The 23,331-nt window shown below is 43.0% G+C and overlaps 1 protein-coding gene across 2 annotated transcripts in view; it reads right to left on the bottom strand.

The window, feature by feature from the left end:
- LOC124040295 (endothelial PAS domain-containing protein 1-like) overlaps window positions 1-23,331 on the bottom strand; it is a 54,959-nt gene that overhangs the window by 16,480 nt on the left and 15,148 nt on the right. Inside the window, exons 2-3 of one of the 2 annotated variants that reach the window (XM_046357346.1) lie at window positions 6,168-6,358; window positions 328-476 (exon numbers count right to left, since the gene is read on the bottom strand). In XM_046357346.1, the coding sequence (XP_046213302.1) occupies window positions 328-476; window positions 6,168-6,358 (340 nt within the window). The remainder of the gene's footprint in view (window positions 1-327; window positions 477-6,167; window positions 6,359-23,331) is intronic. The other variant, XM_046357347.1, reaches the window with a different exon arrangement.

The following is a 23,331-nucleotide window of genomic DNA, read 5'->3' as shown; positions in this document are numbered from 1 at the left end:
TGCCAAACAGGCCTCTGACAGGGCTGACATTTCACACGGCTATGAGAGACATCACCAGCTACAGCCCATCTCTGTGTGTCTGTCTGCCTTCCTGTCTGTCTGTCTGCCTTCCTGTCTGTCTGTCTGCCCTTCCTGTCTGTCTGTTTTTCTGCCTTACCTGTCTGTCTGTCTGTTTTCCTGTCTGTCTGTCTGTCTGTCTGTCTGTCTGTCTGTCTGTCTGTCTGTCTGTCTGTCTGTCTGTCTCCAGGGAGAGAGTACTGGATGCATTGTACATAACAAACAACCTGATTATGTATGATGTTTAAATCATGTGATGTTTCTGCTCACCTGTGTTAAGCCCATGAACTTGTTGATGTTTTCTGAGAGGAAGATCATGTCGCCGTCTGATGTAACCACAGTGACGAACCCCTCCAGTGACTTCAAATACATACTGTCCGTCTGTCTGTCCTCCTCAGTCTCTGCATCGTTGGAGCAGCCTTTGGGAAAACACTCACGTCAGATGTGCAACATTATATAACTGTGTGTGTGTACGTGTGTGTGTTCGGCACAAGATTGTCTCATTGTGAATGGCGACAACTAGTCTTACTGAGGTCCGACACATAACAAAAAATACATACAGACTAAATACTTTACACCGAACAAAAAAATTAACGCAACATGTAAAGTGTTGGTCCCATGTTTAATGAGCTGACATAAAAGATGCACTAAAAGCGTATTTCTCTCAAATGTTGGGCACAAATTTGTTTACGTCCTTGTTAGTGAGAATTTCTACTTTGCCAAGATAATCCATCCACCTGACACGTGTGGCATATCATGAAGCTGATTAAACAGCTGGATTATTACACATGTGCACCTTGCGCTGGGGACAATAAATGTGCAGTTGTGTCACACAACACAACGCCAAAGATGTCTCAAGTTGAGGGAGCGTGCTATTGGCATGCTGACTACAGGAATTGAATGTTAATTTCTCTACCATAAGCCGCCTCCAACATCGTTTTAGAGAATTTGGCAATGCGTCCAATCGGCCTCATAACCGCAGAGCATGTGTATGGCGTCATGTGGGCGAGCGGTTTGCTGATGTCAACGTTGTGAACAGAGTGCCTAATGGTGGGGGTTGGGTTATGGTATGGGCAGGCATAAGCTACAGACAACAAACACAATTGCATTTAAATGGCAATTTAAATGCACAGAAATACCTTGATGAGATTCTGAGTTCTATTGTGATGCCCATTTCTTTGAAGGTATCTGTGACAAACAGATGCTTATCTAAATACCCAGTCATGTGAAATCCATAGATTAGGGCCTAATGAATTTATTTCAATTGACTGATGTCCTCATATGAACTGTAACTCAGTAAAATCTTTGAAATGGTTGCGTTTATATTTTTGTTCAGTATATATACATTTATAAACATTGACATGTAGTATGTGTGTGTATGTGTGTGTGTGTGCATTTATCAGTTACACATACTCAGTACATACACACAACAAGTAGGTCACACAGGGGAGAGGCATTGTACCATGTGGTGCTGCTTTATTTGTTTTTTGAAACCAGGTTTACTGTTCACTTGCGCTATATGAGATGGAAGGGGATTCCATGCAATCAAGGCTCTGCATAATACTCTGTTTTCTTCAATTTGTTCTGGACCTGTTTGTGTGTGTGTGTGTCAAGCTTGTTTTCCTTCTTGAAGCCCTGGCCCATGTCCAAAACAAACCAGAACAACTTCATCCTGCATCTCTGAACACTCCCAAATCCCCTGACCTTCCCTTGGTCGCTTCCCTCACACACACACACACACACACACACACACACACACACACACACACACACACACACACACACACACACACACACACACACACACACACACACACACACACACACACACACACACACACACACACACTTGAGAAAGGCTGTTGCTTTAACAATGTCCATCTTAAGGCACACACTAATGAGTTAGCCTTAACCTTGAGACAAACATTCCCAGCACACTGAAAGTCACTGTGTAACGTACAATACATACTGCACAGTATTTGTATGTTTTTTTTTTTAAAGTTGACTGAGAACACATTCTCATTTACAGCAACGACCTGGGGAATAGTTACAAGGGAGAGGAGGGGGGTTGAATAAGCCAATTGCAAGCTCAGTATCCAAGATGTTGTAGCTAAATCTAATGAAACCTACACAACCCCCCCAAAATCTCTGCAGTCTGCACCACGTTACTTGAAGCCAAGTGAGAAAATGTAGATAAAGTTAATCTGGCATGGGCTCAAAAGGGAGGCAGCAGAGCGACTACAGAGTCCCAGTGAACAAAACGTGGCTCCATGCTGGGGGTCGGAAGCCTGTGATTCCTCCAGTGTGCTTCCCTTAGATAAGAGCTGTTCTCAAGGCCTACGGGGGGCCAAGAAGGCCTGGGCCTGGATTTGGGATTTTGGCCCAGCCCAGAGAATGTAGCCCCAGGGGAGCAACGACTTTCTCATGGGTCTTCGGCTGATGGGAGACTCAACTCTACAGGACCACCTTTTAGCCTGAACACTTGATTTTTGCATCTATAGTTTCCTTCTCTACAATTTTGAGTAGAATGTTTGGGATTGTAATAACTCCCATTTGAGCTGAGTCATGGTTACATGAGTTAATTGGTACAGTATGTTAACATCAAACTACTACAGGACTACAAAAGCTTCAACAAAAGCATAGATTATAAAACAGGTCACAGGATGCCATGTCTTGCATCATTTCCTGTAGTGTCTGTACTGTATCCTACTGATCTGAACTCAGAGGACTTTCCTGTTGAACGTTACATTTTACCCCATCTCAGCTCAGTGCAAATGCAACAAATTCAACATAGTTTAAAACGCGGCCTGATGCTGTTCTCAGATGGAAATCAACATAGTTTAAAACGCGGCCTGATGCTGTTCTCAGATGGAAATCAACATAGTTTAAAACGCGGTCTGATGCTGTTCTCAGATGGAAATCAACATAGTTTAAAACGCGGCCTGATGCTGTTCTCAGATGGAAATCAACATAGTTTAAAACGCGGCCTGATGCTGTTCTCAGATGGAAATCAACATAGTTTAAAACGCGGCCTGATGCTGTTCTCAGATGGAAATCAACATAGTTGAAAACGCGGCCTCATGCTGTTCTCAGATGGAAATCAACATAGTTTAAAACGCGGCCTGATGCTGTTCTCAGATGGAAATCAACATAGTTTAAAACGCGGCCTGATGCTGTTCTCAGATGGAAATCAACATAGTTTAAAACGCGGTCTGATGCTGTTCTCAGATGGAAATCAACATAGTTTAAAACGCGGCCTGATGCTGTTCTCAGATGGAAATCAACATAGTTTAAAACGCGGCCTGATGCTGTTCTCAGATGGAAATCAACATAGTTTAAAACGCGGCCTGATGCTGTTCTCAGATGGAAATCAACATAGTTGAAAACGCGGCCTCATGCTGTTCTCAGATGGAAATCAACATAGTTTAAAACACGGCCTGATGCTGTTCTCAGATGGAAATCAACATAGTTTAAAACGCGGTCTGATGCTGTTCTCAGATGGAAATCAACATAGTTTAAAACGCGGCCTGATGCTGTTCTCAGATGGAAATCAACATAGTTTAAAACACGGCCTGATGCTGTTCTCCGATGGAAATAAACATAGTTTGTATTCTGAGTAAGAATGATAAGGCTGGTAGCTTTAGAGGAAATGTTTCATTCACATCAAAATCAAGCTTGTCAGCAACCATAAGATTCATTGAAACTTTATCCCTGTGAATAGCTGTAATTGACTCAATTAGTCAATCATTCATTCAGTGCCATAGTGGCTGAGGGGCCAGTGTATCAGTGTCCCAGAACCACATGGGCTGCTCTTATACACTGAGTATACAAAACATGACATAGACTGACCAGGTGAATCCAGGTGAAAGCTATGATCCCTTGATGATGTCACTTGTTAAATCCACTTCAATCATTGTAGATGAAGTGGTGGAGACAGGTTATATCATTGTAAAAGCCTTGAGACAATTGAGACATGGAATGTGTACAGTATGTGTGCCATTCAGAGGGTGAATGGGCAAAACAAAAGATTTGAGTGCCTTTGAACGGGGTATAGTAGTAGGCGCCAGGTGCACCGCTTTATGCCAAGAACTGCAACGCTGCTGGGTTTTTCACGCTCAACAGTTTATCAAGAATGGTCCAACACTCAAAGGATATCCAGCCAACTTGACATAATTCAATATGGGCCAGTATCCCTGTTGAACGCTTTCGACACCTTGTAGAGTCCCTGCCCTGACGAATTGAGGCTGTTCTGAGGGCAAATGGGTGGGTGGGTGAGGTGCAACTCAATAATAGGAAGGTGTTCTTAATGTTTGGTATACTCAGTGTATACGGTCACAGAGGTGTTCCCGCTGCTGCGGCAGTGTGTGTGTGCGCGTGAATGCATGGCTGTTATACAACTGTTCTGTTTTAGAGAGGCATAAAAAGGGCACTTCAACAATCTGTACGATTCTTTCTCCTTGGGAGTGACATGTGGTACGTGTAGGTGTGTAGGTGTGTGTGTGTAGGTGTGTGTGTGTAGGTGTGTGTGTGTAGGTGTGCGTGTGTAGGTGTGCGTGTGTAGGTGTGCGTGTGTAGGTGTAGGTGTGAGTTTGCGTGTGCGTGTGTGCGTGTGCGTGTGCGTGTGTGCGTGTGCGTGTGTGCGTGTGCGTGCGTGTGCGTGTGCGTGTGCGTGTGTGCGTGTGCGTGTGCGCGTGAGCGTGCGTGTGCGTGTGCGTGTGCGTGTGCGTGTGCGTGTGCGTGTGCGTGCGCGCGTGCGTGTGCGTGTGCGTGTGCGTGTGTGTGTGTGTGTGTGTAGGGGAGGTGTTGCATAGCGCCAAGGCAGGTCTGTGTTATGGCTGACTTGAGAGAGGGAGCGCCAGTCTCGCAGTGGCAGAGCCGGGCCTTCCTCTGAGTGCCTTCCAATCACATTCTCCATCCCACTCCAATCAGAAGCACAGCTGTGCAGATAAGACAATCGTCTGTACCATCTCCCCTCCACAGAGCAGCGATTCTGTCCCTCGCCATCCCCTACAGTCCCTCACTGCCCAAATCCAGCCTATTCTGAACCTATACATCCCATCTCATTTGCTCAATATCTCTCACCTTCTCACTGAACCACCTCTAGGCAGAAGACTGAAATAAGTTCAATCTAAGCAAGCCTAAATATCTTATGTTGAGTGAAAATTCACTTAAAATCCTCTTTTTTTTACCAGGCTAAATTAGCTAACACCATTGCCAGATAACGTTGCATATTTTAACCTTCAAAAAAGGTCTTAATTGAAGTTGTTTATCTTATTTCAAGATATTTTACCTTAATTGTCTTATTAAGATATTTAGGCTTACATAGATTTCACTTGTTGCAGTGAAGTTGCACTGTTTGACCAGGGGAGATGGCAAAGAGAGGCAGGAGATAACCAGGGTGCCATGGCAAGGACCAGAAACTATTGTAAATAATATAGATACATTTTGCATCTGGAGTTGCTTCCGTAGTGTTTTCATGCGATGAAGTCTGATGTCTCAGTATTTCAAAACACAGACATTGTGGAACGCCAGAACAATAAAGAGGTTCCTTTGTCTGTCTTCCGGAGATTCTAATTTTATAAAAGCACGGGAAGGAGGACAAGTGTAATGACCTCCCCCACCCTCCCTCCCAATGCACACACTTCCGCCCTGGATCCAAGAAACTTCCAGAGACATGCTTGCCAGATTCTTCTTTCCTCCATGTCTGTCCCCTCTCACCAAGGATTTCCATCATCTGTCCCAGTGCTGTTTCCTTTGTTTACTTCACTGTCACAATTATAGTAGAGGAGGAGGCAGATCAGTGATTCATAATCTCCATCCCATATATCAGTGACCTAATGGGACATTGATATCCTTATAGTAACCAAGTGCAGCAATAAGTATCTTGCTATGACTAGATAACAACACACACACCAGGGATTATGGATTTGATAGTCTTGACAGACAGGTGACATAAGTATATCTTCATAAAACATATGTATTTAGTAATAAGTATATGCTTTATCAGGAGAAGAGTGAAGGCATATGTGTGTGTGTCTGACTACGTGTGTGTGTGTGTCTTTGTATGTGTGTGTGTTTGTGTGTGTATGCGTGTACGATATAGCGCTGACCTGGGCCGACGACCTTGCGGGTGCGCAGGAAGCTGATGGCCAGTCTCATGATGGAGGCTTTGTCCAAGTGGGAGCTGACGCTGTGTGGGAGGGGCAGCTGATGGGCCAGCTCGTAGAACCCCTCTGTCTCCTTACTTCGACGACAACGTGCCGCGTCACGAGACTTCTCCTTCCGCCGTTCCGAACTGCTCCTTGACAGGAAGAGAAGTCAGGTCAGGTGGGGAGGTCAAGGGTCAAATGATCTATAGGCTACAGGTAGAATGTTCCACTCAATTTCCATTTCAATTCCAGTCAATTCAGAAGGCAAACCAAATTCCAATTCCAAATGTTCCTCATTGAAAATGAATGGATTTGAATTTCAATTTCAGTGTACTTCCTGAATTGACTGGAATTTAAATGGAATTGACCCCAAACTTCAACCCAACTCTTAAATAATGTATTGTTTCTTTGTATTCTTTCTCTCAGGACCAGCACCAATCCCCTGCATTGTATACGGTGAGAGGACACAAACTGGCAAACGCGTATAGGATATACTCATTGTGCTCAGCAACAAAAGAGACCCAAATCTCAAGAGAGTCCGTGGCTCAACTTCTTTGAAAGATAAATAGAACCACGCAGAGAATGATTAAGCATGCCATTTTTCCATGTCTTAATATAGCCCTCTAGTCGTCTGTTGTCAATCCTGTCCCTCAGTTCTGTACACAATCTCTGGTGGTTCTCACCATAGAGGTCTAGATAGATACGTGGGTATAGAAAGTCACCACCCTCTTTCAAAATGTTCACCTTTTGTTGCCTTAAAGCCTAAAATTAAAACACATTAAATTTGATGTATTTACACAGTAACCCACAAAATCCAAGTGAGAATATATATATTTTTAAACAGTAAATACAAGTAAAACAGTAAAATTACCTATTTGGATAAGTGAGTTTGGGGACTTGGTAACAATGGTAACAGACTGCAGATGCTGCAATATTGATACTTAACTGTTACTCGCAATGCTGTGAGACAGAGTGAAACAGAGAGAGAGAGAGAGAGTGAAACAGAGAGAGAGAGAAAGAGGGAGAGACTGAGAGTGAGAGAGAGAGAGAGAGAGAGAGAGAGAGAGAGAGAGAGAGAGAGGGAGAGACTGAGTGTGAGAGAGAGAGAGAGAGAGAGAGAGAGACTGAGTGTGAGAGAGAGAGAGAGAGAGAGAGAGAGAGAGAGAGAGAGAGAGAGAGAGAGAGAGAGAGAGAGAGAGAGAGAGAGAGAGAGAGAGAGAGAGAGAGAGAGAGACAGAGTAAAACAGAGAGAGAGAGAGACAGAGTGAAACAGAGAGAGAGAGAAACAGAGAGAGAGAAACAGAGAGAGAAACAGAGCGAGTGTGAGAGAGAGAAACAGAGAGAGAGAAACAGAGAGAAACAGAGCGAGAGAGAAACAGAGCGATAGAGAAACAGAGCAAGAGAGAAAAAGAGAGAGAGAGAGAAACAGAGAGAGAGAGAGAGAAATAGAGAGAGAAACAAAGAGAGAGAAACAAGAGAGAGAAAGAGAGAGAGAGAGAGAGAGAGAGAGAGAGAGAGAGAGAGAGAGAGAAACAGAGAGTAAAAATGCTTGCTAAAGATGCACTCAATCACTGATCCCACGTCCTCTGTCCCCGAAAGCAGGTCAGTACCCAAGCCTTGTCACCACAAACTTCTTAGCTTCTCAAACACACACGTACACACACACACACTTTTCTACTTATCGAGACAACAGATTATTAAAGCCATTGTGATAACCACACACAAAGTGCTCTGAATAACAAATCTTCCAACATCCCAACAAAGACGTAACTCTCTTCACACACACTCACAGACAGGTGGGGTTGAAATTTTTCTGAGAGGTTTTAGGGAAGCGGAGCAGAGAGCACAGACAGGTTCTTTAGCAGTCAATCATATGATCGGATTAGTGGTGTCTTACACCTAAATAGAGCTTAGACGGAGTCCCACTCTCAGAGCGAGGGGGGTAGTGAGAGTCAGAGTGCACAGAATACTAAGAGTGCGGCGGGAGTCCTGTGGTAGACTCACACAAAGGCATACAGATTTGCAAAAACTGAGAGACACAGACAAAACATTTTGTGTGCTATAGGCTTTGCCTACATCAACAAATTCCAACACAAAAACAGCTTAGGCTGTGGGAAATGGAACCACTCTCAAATTCATAGATGTATTCTATGGATGTAGCAAACAGAAACATACACAGAGTTAATATATCCCCATTCCAGTGAGCTCAACACAGGCCCAGTGCCAAGAAAATAATTACTGATATAATAGTACTGGAATGTACTTCCTCCATTTTTATAAATTGCTATAAACTCTAACCCCTGATCTCTTCTGAATTCACAATGAATCCAAAACTATGTCAGAATCACATACTACAATAGCAGAGTGTATTAAAGCAAATCAAAAAGAATATGGTGTTTCTGTGTCAAAAAGTTTTGTTATATTTCAGTCTTCTGTGATGTATATAAAGTGTAATATTGGAATTTAAACTCAATGTAATACATTTCAACTCTGTGTATGTGAGGTGTATACTTTAGTTTCAAAGTAGATTTGTTTATGACGACCAATATACACACTGTGTGACCCTGATTTAGCCCACTGCAGTAAAAGGTTCTGTGTGACCCTGATTTAGCCCTCTGCAGTAAAAGGTTCTGTGTGACCCTGATTTAGCCCACTGCAGTAAAAGGTTCTGTGTGACCCTGATTTAGCCCTCTGCAGTAAAAGGTTCTGTGTGACCCTGATTTAGCCCACTGCAGTAAAAGGTTCTGTGTGACCCTGATTTAGCCCTCTGCAGTAAAAGGTTCTGTGTGACCCTGATTTAGCCCTCTGCAGTAAAAGGTTCTGTGTGACCCTGATTTAGCCCTCTGCAGTAAAAGGTTCTGTGTGACCCTGATTTAGCCCTCTGCAGTAAAAGGTTCTGTGTGACCCTGATTTAGCCCTCTGCAGTAAAAGGTTCTGTGTGACCCTGATTTAGCCCTCTGCAGTAAAAGGTTCTGTGTGACCCTGATTTAGCCCTCTGCAGTAAAAGGTTCTGTGTGACCCTGATTTAGCCCTCTGCAGTAAAAGGTTCTGTGTGACCCTGATTTAGCCCTCTGCAGTAAAAGGTTCTGTGTGACCCTGATTTAGCCCTCTGCAGTAAAAGGTTCTGTGTGACCCTGATTTAGCCCTCTGCAGTAAAAGGTTCTGTGTGACCCTGATTTAGCCCTCTGCAGTAAAAGGTTCTGTGTGACCCTGATTTAGCCCTCTGCAGTAAAAGGTTCTGTGTGACCCTGATTTAGCCCTCTGCAGTAAAAGGTTCTGTGTGACCCTGATTTAGCCCTCTGCAGTAAAAGGTTAAACAAGAAAAAGGGGTTGAGTCTGACAAAAGGAGAGGAGAGGCTGCCAAAAAAAGCTACAATTACACTAAACCACAAAAGGGTGAGGTAAGATGGGTGGATATACAAGATAGGGTGAAAGAACGGCAGGTTGAAGAAATTGTAAAAGACTTGTAAGTGATGGTAATAGTGTGTAAGGAATGTGGTTTCCTTGGTGTGTTGTCTGCCCAGGGATGCGGTTTGCTGGCGGTTTTACTGGGGCATGGCACGTGGCACAAGGAGGGTGAACTCATTGTGCCCTGAGCCCTGGCACACCACAACTACTGTGGTCACATGCCACACACAGTAAAAGATGGTGTATGTTCAGGGGTTTGAGTTTTTGTGACTTTTAAAAGCCACAAGATAAGAGTATGAATAAACTGCCAAGACAAACAATGAATAAAATAGCAAACTAGTTGAAAACTAAACAAAGCAATAGAATCCTTTACTTTGATATCAAGTTTTCTTTGCTTCAAATCAGTTCACTCAGTGTATTATTTATTTGGTTTTCACTGAGAGATTTATTTGGGTCTTGGCAAAGGTTCCCAAAATATTATATCTGACGGGACTTGGCAGGAACTCACTCGATAAGTGACAAGACTGATCTGAGGTGGACTTGGACTGAGAGTGGTGGCACCAATTTGTTGTTGTCCAGACCTAGATCTTATTCTGTTTCCTCCCTCAGTTTTGGATAAACACCGGACTGTGGTGTTCTGAGGAGTTGGTGCTTTGGCTCTGCGCCAGGGTAAGAAGCTCAGACGTTCAAGTCGTTCCCCACAATAGGGTCCCATATTTGCCAACATCAACAGAAACAACACCCCTCCGCCTCCTTCCTCCCTCTCTTGTCCAATTTGTACCAGATAATAAATCGACATTAAGCTGGTTTCCACAGAGACCGCCTTGGTTTCCACAGAGACCGCCTTGGTTTCCACAGAGACCGCCTTGGTTTCCACAGAGACCGCCTTGGTTTCCACAGAGACCGCCTTGGTTTCCACAGAGACTGCCTTGGTTTCCACAGAGACTGCCTTGGACGGAACGGTGTCACAGAGTCCATGTTCTAAAAACAGGAGACATTTTCCTTTCCTGTGTTGTATCCCATCGGCCAAAGGAAGATGGCGGAGCTGACTTCCCTGAGGCTCTGAAGGGATTCTGCAATAGCATACTGTTATCTTGCTTCATCTTGCTACACACCATGTACTACTATCTGTCATTTTAGCCCTCAAACAGACAAGGAATTGATTTATTGCAAAGTCATCATTGTTTTATCTATGGTTGGGAGTAAGAGTGATCAGTTAGGAATCTTGCCATGGCCATGCACTCTGACCTCTTGTGGACAATAATACACAATCCGGGGCATTTAACTGGAGGCAATGGAGATGTGTAGTTCAGTGGAGGCTGCTGAGGGGAGGACTGTTTATAATAATGGTTGGAATGAAGCTAATGGCATCAAACACATAGAAACCGTGTGCTTTTTTTTCTCCTTTTTTTACCCCCTTTTTCTTCCCAATTTCGTGGTATCGAATTGTTAGTAATTACTATATTGTCTCAACGCTACAACTCCCGTACGGGCTCGGGAGAGATGAAGGTCGAAAGTCATACGTCCTCTGAAACACTACCCAACCGCACTGCTTCTTAACACAGCGCGCCACCAACCCGGAAGCCAGCCGCACCAATGTGTCAGAGGAAACACCATGCACCTGGCGACCTTGGTTAGCGCACATTGCACCCGGCCCCCCACAGGAGTCGCTGGTGCGCGATGAGACAAGGATATCCCTACCGGCCAAACCCTCCCTAACCCGGATGACGCTAGGCCAATTGTGCGTCGCCCCACGGTCCTCCCAGTCAGCCAGCTGCAGTCAGCCAGCTGTGACAGAGCCTGGGCGCAAACCCAGAGTCTCTGGTGGCACAGCTAGCGCTGCAATGCAGTGCCCTAGACCACTACGCAACCCGGGAGGCCTGAAACCGTGTGCTTGATACCATTCCACCCGCATGTCTTCCCCAATTAAGGTGCCACCAACCTCCTGTGGTGTAGTGAATAGCTACTGTGGGTCAATATCTTATCGGGGTGTTTTTACAATGACCCTTGTCACGTTAAACTATCTCAGAGGTCTGACCTCATTAACCCTGTTCATGTGATTTAGCCAGTGTCCACTCCTCGCTGTCTGGCTAGTATCTGCGTATGTGTGAGTGTGTGCGCGTGCGCAGCTAGTGGTGCCACTGTTTGATAGTCTGCCCTATTGTACTGCTCAGTCCCAGTGGAAGATCCAGGATATGAAACAATGGAGTCCCAGCACTGTTCGGGCACTGAGCCTCCCAGTGTACTCAGCGACCCCTCTCACAGGAGACAGTACAGATCCATCCACCGAAGAGTTCAAACAGTCAACATCAATCATCAGACGACCCTTTAATCCAACTACATATCCAACAGCCCATGAAGTCTACAGTCTGACCCAAAGTTGGTCAATACGTCAACCCAGTTCACAGTGAGCCCGGCTTCAACCCTGACATCCAGGGGTGAGCCAACTGGCCATTACTTACAATCCCCAAGAGTCTATCAGGTCTGCAACATGCTTGTGTTTCATTCTAACTGTCAAGTGGCATAATTAACTCTTGTCAAAAGTGAAGCAAAGCTGCTCTGAAGGCTTGTTTAATGGTTATTTGGTCAAAAAGAAAAAGGGAGCATTTTGACAGAGTGATCATCAGTCTTCAACGATCTGCCTAGAGGTCTTCTACTACTAAGCTGCCTAGAGGTCGTCTACTACTAAGCTGCCATGCTGCTAGAGAATTTTTGCACAAAGAGAAAAAAAATGTGTACAGTATGCAGACTCAACAAGACAAGAGAGAACAACAGAATTTCAGCATTAAGAGAAGAAAACATGAAGATGAAGAGAGAGACTCAACAAGCCTGTTCAGGTTGAAACATGGAAACCGCTTACTGAGGTTTCCTCATTCTTTGTCTCCTGAAATCCATCTGTATATCAAAGTTATCTACAAAACACATCAGAAGCCCGGGGACTAGACAGAGATTACAGGGCCTTAAAATGTATTTCTTTTGAGGTACCATGTCAACACAGACCCCTATCACTGAACCACACATCTCTCTCATCTCCTTGAGAAGCATTGGAAAAACATAATGTTTTTTTTTACATTCAGGGTCAGAACAGGCTAGTGGTAATCATCTTAGATTTGCCAGCATGTAAACACAATTCAAGTGTAGCACTAAATGGGCATAGCATAGCTGACATACAGTGCGTTCGGAACCCATAAGGACAAAGCAAAAACAGGTTATTATATATGTTTGCTAATGTATTAAAAATCTAAAACAGAAATACCTTATTTAAGTATTCAGACTCTTTGCTATGAGACTCGAAATTGAGCTCAAGTGCATTCTGTTTTCATTTACTATCCTTGAGATGTTTCTACAACTTGATTGGAGTCCCACCTGTGGTAAATTCAATTGATTGGACATTATTTGGGAAAGCACACACCTGTCTATATAAGGTCCCACAGTTGACAGTGCATGTCAGAGCAAAAACCAAGCCATGAGGTCCAAGGAATTGTCCATAGAGCTCCGAGACAGGATTGTGTCGAGGCACAGATCTGGGGAAGCATCATTGAAGGTCCTCAAGAACCATCATTCTTAAATGGAAGAAGTTTGGAACCACCAAGACTCTTCCTAAAGCTGACTGCCGGGCGACACTGAGCAATCGGGGGAGAAGGGCCTGGTCAGGGAGGTGACCAAGAACCCGATGGTCACTCTGACAGAGCTCCAGAGGTCCTCTGTGGAGATGGGAGAACCTTCCAGAAGGACAACCATCTCTGCAGCACTCCACCAATAAGGCCTTTATGGTAGAGTGGCTAGACGGAAGCCACTCCTCAGTAAAAGGCACATGACAGCCCTCTTGGAGTTTGCCAAAAGCCACCTAAAGGACTCTCCGACCATGAGAACCAAGATTCTCTGGTCTGATGAAACCAAGATTGAACTGTTTGGCCTGAATGCCAAGCATCATGTCTAGATTGATTGCCAAACTTGTAGTATCAAACCCAAGAAGACTTGAGGCTGTAATCGCTGCCAAAGGTGCTTCAACAGAATACTGAGTAAAGCTACACACTAGAACTAGCTACACACAGTATGTATTTGATTAGTGGAGGCTGTTGAGGGGTTAAGACGGCTTATAATAATGGCTGGAACAGAGCTAATACCATTCCATTTATTCTGCTCCAGCCATTACCACGAGCCCGTTCACCCCAATTAAGGTACCACTAACCTTGTGACCGACCACTCACAATACACACAACACAGCAGTCAATCAATCTAGTCTTATGACCTTACACGCCTTGTACCTTGATGTCTACACAAGCAATGTCATCATTCATTTCAAATGTGTTGATACGCTTGTCCATTTCAGAATGTTCAGTGCACAGACAGACACCACATTAAATATCATGATCATTAAATGGATACAGTTTTCTTCGGGGGAAAAAGTGTTAGAGGGATTTAATCTTATTTTTACTGCACTCAGTATCACTTGACGTTTCATGAGAAGCCTACCTTATCTTGCTTAACAAGTTTCATGTTTTAATGGCACATTTAAAAAAAAAAATGTAATCAGGCAAGACAGTTAAGAACAAATTCTTACTTACAATGATGGCCTACCCCAGGCAAACCCTCCTCTTACCCGGACGACGCTGGGCCAATGGCGCACTAGCCTATGGGACTCCTGATCATGATACAGCCCAGGATTGAACCCAGGTCTGTAGTGCCGCCTCTAGCACTGCAATGCCTTAGAACACGTTGCCACTCGGTCCCACATGTACAAGTACAGCTTTGAGCTTTCTTGCAAGCTCAAAACCCAACAATGCAATAATTAATAACAATGTATTACTAGAAAAAAAACACACAAGAAATAAGAATAAGAAATATGAAATACACAATAAAGTAAGTAAGCATACTATATACAGGAAATATTTAAAAAGTCCAATACCATATTTAAGTGTGCAGGAATACTGGAGTGATGGAGGTAGATATGTTTAGGGGTACGGTGACTAGGCAACAGAATATAAGATAGAGTAGCAGCAGCTTGTATGTGAGTGGGTGTGTGCATGTGTAGAGACAGTATTAATGTATGTGAGTGGGTGTGTGCATGTGTAGAGACAGTATTAATGTATGTGAGTGGGTGTGTGCATGTGTAGAGACAGTATTAATGTATGTGAGTGGGTGTGTGCATGTGTAGAGACAGTATTAATGTATGTGAGTGGGTGTGTGCATGTGTAGAGACAGTATTAATGTATGTGAGTGGGTGTGTGCATGTGTAGAGACAGTGTTAATGTATGTGAGTGGGTGTGTGCATGTGTAGAGACAGTATTAATGTATGTGAGTGGGTGTGTGCATGTGTAGAGACAGTATTAATGTATGTGCATATTACATGTGAGTGAGCAAATTATGGAGTGAGTGTTTGTGTGTGAGTGTTGGAGTGACAGTGTGTGTGAGTGTGTTGGAGTGACAGTGTGTGTGAGTGTGTTGGAGTGACAGTGTGTGTGAGTGTGTTGGAGTGACAGTGTGTGTGAGTGTGTTGGAGTGACAGTGTGTGTGAGTGTGTAGGGCCCTGTGAGTGTGAGTGTGTAGGGCCCTGTGAGTGTGAGTGTGTAGGGCCCTGTGAGTGTGAGTGTGTAGGGCCCTGTGAGTGTGAGTGTGTAGGGCCCTGTGAGTGTGAGTGTGTAGGGCCCTGTGAGTGTGAGTGTGTAGGGCCCTGTGAGTGTGAGTGTGTAGGGCCCTGTGAGTGTGAGTGTGTAGGGCCCTGTGAGTGTGAGTGTGTAGGGCCCTGTGAGTGTGAAGGGCCCTGTGAGTGTGAAGGGCCCTGTGAGTGTGAGTGTGTAGGGCCCTGTGAGTGTGCATAGAGAAAGTGCACAAATTGAACTAAAAGTTCAATAGAGATACAAGGTAAACTCAGTCCGTGTAGCTATTTTGTTAGCTATTTACAGGTTGTGTTGCTTGGGGATAGAAGCTGTCAGACTTGATGCACCGGTAAATCTTGCCGTGCGGCAGCAGAGAAAATAGTCTATGGTTTGGGTGGTGGTGGTCTTTGACGATTTTCTGGGACTTTTATCTCTTTTAACAGGCTTACAAAGACACATGACTGCTCAACAAGATTGTGAGAAGTCTGCCCCCCAAAAATATCTATCAAATACTACAAAAAAAATGTCCATTACTTATAATCAACATAATAACTCACATTTTCTGGTGCTGCAGGATTATTTTCCTGCTGTTACAAACTGGCTCAAATTACGATCCTACATCTGTAGGAAAACAGTGGGCTTTTAAGCTCTGCCAGATCATGATGTAACAGTACAATGACAGAGTTGCCTTTGATATTGTCTGTTTCATTTACACATATTCACCCCTAGCTTACGCATTTCACCTGATTTAGCACCTGGCTGAGAGATGCAGGGCCGCTACACTTTCTCCATTCCAACACATTCCTGTAATGTGAGTCAGTATGAATAGATATGCAGTTCAGAACTTGTGGATCTCCGTCCAGCCCATTTCGTCAGCCATTGTCTCTCTATTCACTGCTAGCGTGTGTCTGTGTCGTAAACCTGCACATTAATTATAGGAAGCTGGTAAAAACAGAACGATGGCATGACCCTTCTATAGACTGTATAGACATGGGACCAAGATCTGTCCCTTTAGCTTTTCAATGTGAGACGAGGACAGGGGGTACTGAGTCAGTAGAGGAGAATGCATTAGCGTCGTTCCACCTAAAAAAGCACAAGAAAAGGATTTCGACACACACTAACTCAGATTTTCAGAAATCCTTTCTGTAGTTAGAAACAGATAAGATTAGCATTCCTGGAAAATTATTTTGTTGAAATATAATTTGATGTCTAAGAAATTGAGCTACTTATTGCACCCAAATTGGCTATTTTAATATATAGGATTCAAATAATATCCAATAAATATAGTACCTAACATCCGATTTGGACCTAACTTTTTTCTAACAATGAGAGACATGAGGAATCCAAAGAGATGGTCAACAACCACCCACGGACTTTTATTTAAAACATAACAATAAAATATCTAATTTACATAAGTATTCAGACCCTTTGCTATGAGACTCTCTATTGAGCTCAGGTGCATCCTGTTTATATTGATCATCCTTGAGATGTTTCAACAACTTGATTGGAGTCCACCTGTTGTAAATTCAATGGATTGGACATGATTTGGAAAGGCACACACCTGTCTACAGTTGAAGTCGGAAATGTACATACACCTTAGCCAAGTACATTTAAACTCCGTTTTTCACAATTCTTGACATTTCATCCGAGTAACAATTCCCTGTTTTAGGTCAGTTAGGATCACCACTTTATTTTAAGAATGTGAAATGTCAGAATAATAGGAGAGAGAATGATTTATTCCAGCTTTTATTTTTTTCATCATATTCTCAGTGGGTCAGAAGTTTACATACACTCAATTAGCATTGCCATTAAATTGTTTAACTTGGGTCAAACATTTCAGGGAGCCTTCCACAAGCTTCCCACAATAAGTTGGGTGAATTTTGGCCCATTGCTCCTGACAGAGCTGGTGAAACTAAATCAGGTTTATAGGCCTCCTTGCCCACACACGCTTTTTCAGTTCTGCCCACAAATGTTCTATAGGATTGAGGTCAGGGCATTGCAACGGCCACTCCAATACCTTGACTTTGTTGTACTTAAACCATTTTGCCACAACTTTGGAAGTATGCTTGGGGTCATTGTCCATTTGGAAGACCCATTTGCGACCAAGCTTTAACTTTCTAACTGATGTCTTGAGATGTTGCTTCCATATATCCACATAATTTCCCTTGCCATCTATTTTGTGAAGTGCACCAGTCCCTCCTACAGCAAAGCACCCATACAGGATGATGCTGTAACCACCATGATTCACGGTTGGGATGGTGTTCTTTGGCTTGCAAGCATCCCCCTTGTCTTCCAAACATAACGATGGTCATTATGGCCAAACAGTTCCATTTTTGTTTCCTCAGACCAGAGGACATTTCTCCAAAAAGTACGATCTTTGTCCCCATGTGCAGTTGCAAACCGTAGTCTGGCTTTTTTAATGTCGGTTTTGGAGCAGTGGCTTCTTCCTTGTTGAGTGACCTTTCAGGTGATGTCGATATAGGACTTGTTTTACTGCGGATATAGATACTTTTATACCTGTTTCCTCTAGCATCTTCGTGGCAGGGTAGCCTAGTGGTTAGAGCGTTGGACGAGTAACCGAAAAGTTGCAAGTTTGAATCCCCAAGCTGACAAGGTACAAATCTGTCATTCTGCCCCTGAACAAAGCAGTTAACCCAATGTTCCTAGGCTGTCATTGAAAATAAGAATGTGTTTCTAACTGACTTGCCTAGTTAAATAAAGGTTTTAAAAAAAGATCCTTTGCTGTTGTTCTGGGATTGATTTCCACTCTTCATCTCTAGGAGACAGAACACCTCTCCTTCTTGAGTGATATGACAGCTATGTGGTCCCATGGTGTTTATACTTGTGTACTATTGTTTGTACAGATGCACATGTCACCTTCAGGAGTTTGGAAATTGCTCCCAAGGATGAAGCAGACTTGTGGAGGTCTACAATTTTCTTTCTGAGGTCTTGGCTGATTTCTTTTGATTTTCCCATGATGTCAAGCAAAGAGGCACAGAGTTTGAAGGTAGGGTTTGAAATACATCCACAGGTACACCTCCAATTGACTCAAATGGTGTAAGTTAGCCTATCAGATGCTTCTAAAGACATTGCATAATTTTCTGGAATTTTCCAAGCTGTTTAAAGGCACAGTCAACTTATTGCATGTAAACTTCTGACCCACTGGAATTGTGATACAGTAAATAAGTGAAATAATCTGTCTGTAAACAATTGTTGGAAAAATTACTTGTGTCATGCACAAAGTAGATGTCTTAATCGACTTGCCAAAACTTATCCATAAACTTATAGTTTGTTAACAAGAAATTTGTGGAGGGGTTGAAAAATGAGTTTTAATGACTCCAACCAAAGTGTATGTAAACTTCTGACTTCAACTGTATATAAGGTCCCGAAGGTGACAGTGCATGTCAGAACAAAAACCAAGCCAAGAGGTTGAAGGAATTGTCCATAGAGCTCAGAGACAGGATTTTGTCGAGGTACAGATCTGGGGAAGGGTACCAAAACAAATGTCTGCAGCATTGAAGGTTCCCAAGAACACAGTGGCCTCCATCATTCTTAAATGGAAGAAGTTAGGAACCACCAAGACTCTTCCTAGAGCTGGACACCTGGTCAAACTGAAATATCGGAGCAGAAGGGCCTTGGTCAGGGAGGTGACCAAGAACCTGATGGTCACTCTGATAGAGCTCCAGAGGTCCTCTGTGGAGATGGGAGAACCTTCCAGAAGGATAACCATCTCTGCAGCACTCCACCAATAAGGCCTTTATGGTAGAGTGGCCAGACGGAAGCCACTCCTCAGTAAAAGGCACATGACAGCCCGCTTGGAGTTTGCCAACAGGTACCTAATGGACTCTCAGACCATGATAAACAAGATTATCTGGTCTGATGAAACCAAGATTGAACTCTTTGGCCTGAATGGCAAGCATCACATCTGGAGGAAACCTGGCACCATCTGTATGGTGAAGCATGGTGGCGGCAGCATCATGCTATGGGGATGTCTTTCAGCGGCAGGGACTGAGAGACTAGTCAGGATCGAGGGAAAGATGAACAGATCAAAGCACAGAGAGATCCTTGATGAAAACCTGCTCCAGAGCACTCAGGACCTCAGACTGGGGCGAAGGTTCACCTTCCAACAGGACAACAAACCTAAGCACACAGTCAAGACAATGCAGGTGTGGCTTCGGGACAAGTCTCTGGTTGTCCTTGAGTGGCCCAGCCAGAACCCGGACTGGAACCCGATTGAACATCTCTGGAGAGACCTGAAAATAGCTGTGCATTGACGCTCCCCATCTAATCTGACAGAGTTTGAGAGGATCTGCAGAGAAGAATGTGAGAAACTCCCCAAATACAGGTGTGCCATGATCACTATGATCTCTGATCACTGCCAAAGGTGCTTCAACAAAGTACTGAGTAAAGTGTCTGAATACTTAAGTAAATTTCATATTTCAGTTGTTTAAAAAAAAAACTGTTTTTGCCTTGTCATTATGGGGTATTTTGTGTAGATTGATGAGGGGGGGATATAATTTAATACATTTTAGAATAAGGCTGTAACTTTAACATTTTGGGGGAAAATAAAGGGGTCTGAATACTTTTCGAATGCACTGTAGGTACCATTGATTTGCATTGGATTTGTGCCACAAATTAAACAAAGTTAGCATTTCAAAAAGTGACCAGGTAAACAACACCAAAGCATGGGGGTGCTCTCATACCTTATCCATAAACTGCTTACAGGGTAAGGAAACCAATATGTACATTTGTATTTGGTTGAACTAACCTTTTAACATTGAAGGGAAAAGCACCATCTAGGGGCCAGAATCTTTGGGGCAATTAATTAGCTTTTAACAAAATAATGTTGCATGAATGCTAATCTCATTTATTTCAAACGACAGAAATGGTTTCAGAACAATCTGAGATGATGGGTGTTATGGCTTGCAGAAATTACATGGAACGACCCAGCATGTATTCTGATAAATTCAGGGCCCCTTGGCAGAGAATGCATACCTGACATTCTCTACTGTTCTCTACATCACCTGACATTAACGCTGATGTTAGTTAAACTCCTAGCTGTGGCAAGTCACAAGGCCCCAAGGGGCCCAGGCACATTGTTAAGGAGGATTAAAAAAGGCAGAACAAGTCTGACATTTTGAGATGTAGCTATGATTGAAGAGCTATGAAGAGCAGAGTGTTGAACTTTGTAAGAGTTTAATGTGATACAAGAGTGTGATATACAGTAGTATGTAGGATCTTAATTTGAGCCAGTTTGCTACAGCAGAAAAAAATAATCCTGCAGCAAGAGGAAACGTTCATTAGTATGGGGATTATAATTCATGGACATTTTTGTAGGGGTTGATGCATTTTCGTGAGGGAAAATCAAGTCTGAAATTTCAAAGTTGAAATGATAAACTTCAGAATCCCTTTTTGAACCTCAAATACACTACATGTGTAAAGGGAGATCAAATTAAGATCCTACACATATAAGCATGTTGAACTCAGTGCACTGTTGCTCCAGAGTCATGAGATTGCCTAGTACCAGAGTGGTCCTCATCCAGTAGGGGTGTTACCTAATGAGGACCAGTTTGGTTCACACATTCTGTTGGTAAACGTCTAGGCAATAAATACACTTGGGAGTAGCAATATCCATTTCCACTCATTTTCTTTGGGAATTCTTTATTTTCCATCAACCTTTTTTGAATTATGGGCAATTCCACTGTAAGGGAATTCCACTGTAAGGGAATTGCCCTGAGACTCCGATTTTCCACTTTAAAATGTATGCCAAACAAAAACCATAGCTTTCAATGTCTAACAAACCAGACAACTGGTTTATTTGACCAATTTACATTGAACATTTTGCAAAAACACACTTATGAATGCAAAGTTTGGTAACAGAAGTTTGGTAAACTATCCCTGAGTTTTTAACTGTACTACACAAAAAAATCATAATAATGGATATGAATGTCATTCTCTTTATGGTAATGTATCCTAAATACATACAAAGTTAGACATATGCAATATCCACCTTTGCATATTTGAGTATTATTCTACACTCTAGCTATTATTTTAACCCCCAAACAAGACCAAATTTGGTTGGTCCAACTGGACCAAATCTGAACCTATCGTAGATGTCTATGTTTCACAAATTTGGATATCAAAGTACAGCACAGTAGAGCTCAGTCGAGTACAATACAGTACAGTACAGTAGGGCTCAGTCGAGTACAATACAGTACAGTACAGTAGAGCTCAGTCGAGTACAATACAGTACAGTACAGTAGAGCTCAGTCGAGTACAATACAGTACAGTACAGTAGAGCTCAGTACAGTACAGTAGAGTTCTGTACAGTACAGTGCAGTACATTATAGTGTATTCAACTCAGCTGTGGTCTGTATTGAACTCTACTCTATGTTACTCTAGAGCACAGTACTCTACTGTGCTCTACTATACTGTGCTGTGCTCTCCAAACTTCTGAAACATAGACGTCTATGATTGGTTCAGATTTGGTCTGGTCCGGACTGGACCAATTTGGTAACAGAATTTATAGTTTTAACCACTTTATAATTTGTAAACCAAATAGATATCAATAACATCAATATAACTAATTGGTAGTTCTACCTTTACTTGTTACTTCTGTGATCTTTCCTTATCTTCCCTCCTCATGAGAGACATAAATTAGAAAATATCTTAAAGATCTCAAAGGGACAGGATTCTTAAACTTACACAAGGCAAATAATTTCTCCTAAATGAAATAGAAATGTTGATATTAGTTGGCAGGGAACTTTATGCCTACATTATTCTGTTAAAAGCCCTTTTGCAACCTTTGCCTATTCCAATACTTAGGTTAGAAAATTGTTGAATAAATTATATAGTGTATGCCTTAATTTATTTAAAAAATGTAGACTCTTAGCTTGCACTTGACACCAGATTTGACATGCTCCTATCCCCGTTCCGGCTGGATTCCAATTGGAATTACACATCCCTTTGCAAGCCGGCATAATGCGACTTGCAGGCCTGATTTTGCCTGTAAACCACGAGTTTCAGGCCACCGTATTATGGTAAAACTAGGCCCTCAAAATAACGCCTTCTGAAATGTGTTATATTGTGCTAAAGAATTCTATTTGAATGATAACATATTCACTTAGGATCTCACTTGGTGACGGCCAAAGGACAAAAAAATCTATGAACACAACAACCATGTCTCTTTCATTAACAAATACAGTCATGGGTGGTAACTCTATAATTAATTAAAAAGGCAAGGCACTCTTAGAAATATGCAAATAAGGCTAAACACATAACAGTGAGTTAATTTAACACTGAAAAGTGTGGAACCGTATAGACACTTGACCAGTGTGAAATGGACCAGTGTGAAATGGACCAGTGTGAAATTGACCAGTGTGAAATGGACCAGTGTGAAATGGACCAGTGTGAAATGGATCAGTGTGAAATGTTGATTTAACACTGGAGAATTTGCTCTGCAGAAAAACCTCAGGGGCCTTGCTTTACCTCCTATTTAAACCAAAACCTATATCAAAAAACGCCCCCATTGACACTGTGAGTGACAGCCTACGTTAAAATAATGAGGCTGCCACACCTCCACTTTTTCCTGTTTTTGATTAACATGTCAGTCAAAGACATTGTTTCAACATACCTAACCTAGCACTCCAAACTAACTTTTTTCTGTTGTGTCATTCATCCCTCCCCACGTCTCCTTTTCTGTCAGAAGGTTAATGTCATAACAAACTAATGCTTAGGAAACACAAAATATACATACACTCCCTTCCAGAACTGCCCTGAAGGACCTACACGGTATGGGCAGTCTGTGAAGTAGGACAGGGGTGGTAGAGAACCAGGTGGCTAGATACAAGCCACTACAGGGACATTACATGGACGTTACAGGGAAGTTACAGGGACGCTACAGGGAAGTTACAGGGACGCTACAGGGAAGTTACAGGGACGCTATAGGGAAGTTACAGGGAAGTTACAGGGACGCTACAGGGACGTTACAAGGACGCTACAGGGAAGTTACAGGGACGCTACAGGGAAGTTACAGGGACGCTACAGGGAAGTTACAGGGACGCTACAGGGAAGTTACAGGGAAGTTGCAGGGACGCTACAGGGAAGTTACAGGGACG

This window comes from Oncorhynchus gorbuscha, linkage group LG07 (genome assembly GCF_021184085.1).
Source record: "Oncorhynchus gorbuscha isolate QuinsamMale2020 ecotype Even-year linkage group LG07, OgorEven_v1.0, whole genome shotgun sequence".
NCBI classification, from domain to species: Eukaryota; Metazoa; Chordata; class Actinopteri; order Salmoniformes; family Salmonidae; genus Oncorhynchus; species Oncorhynchus gorbuscha.
The sequence above is the reverse complement of the archived record's forward strand: the minus strand, read 5'-3'. Positions and strand labels throughout refer to the sequence as shown.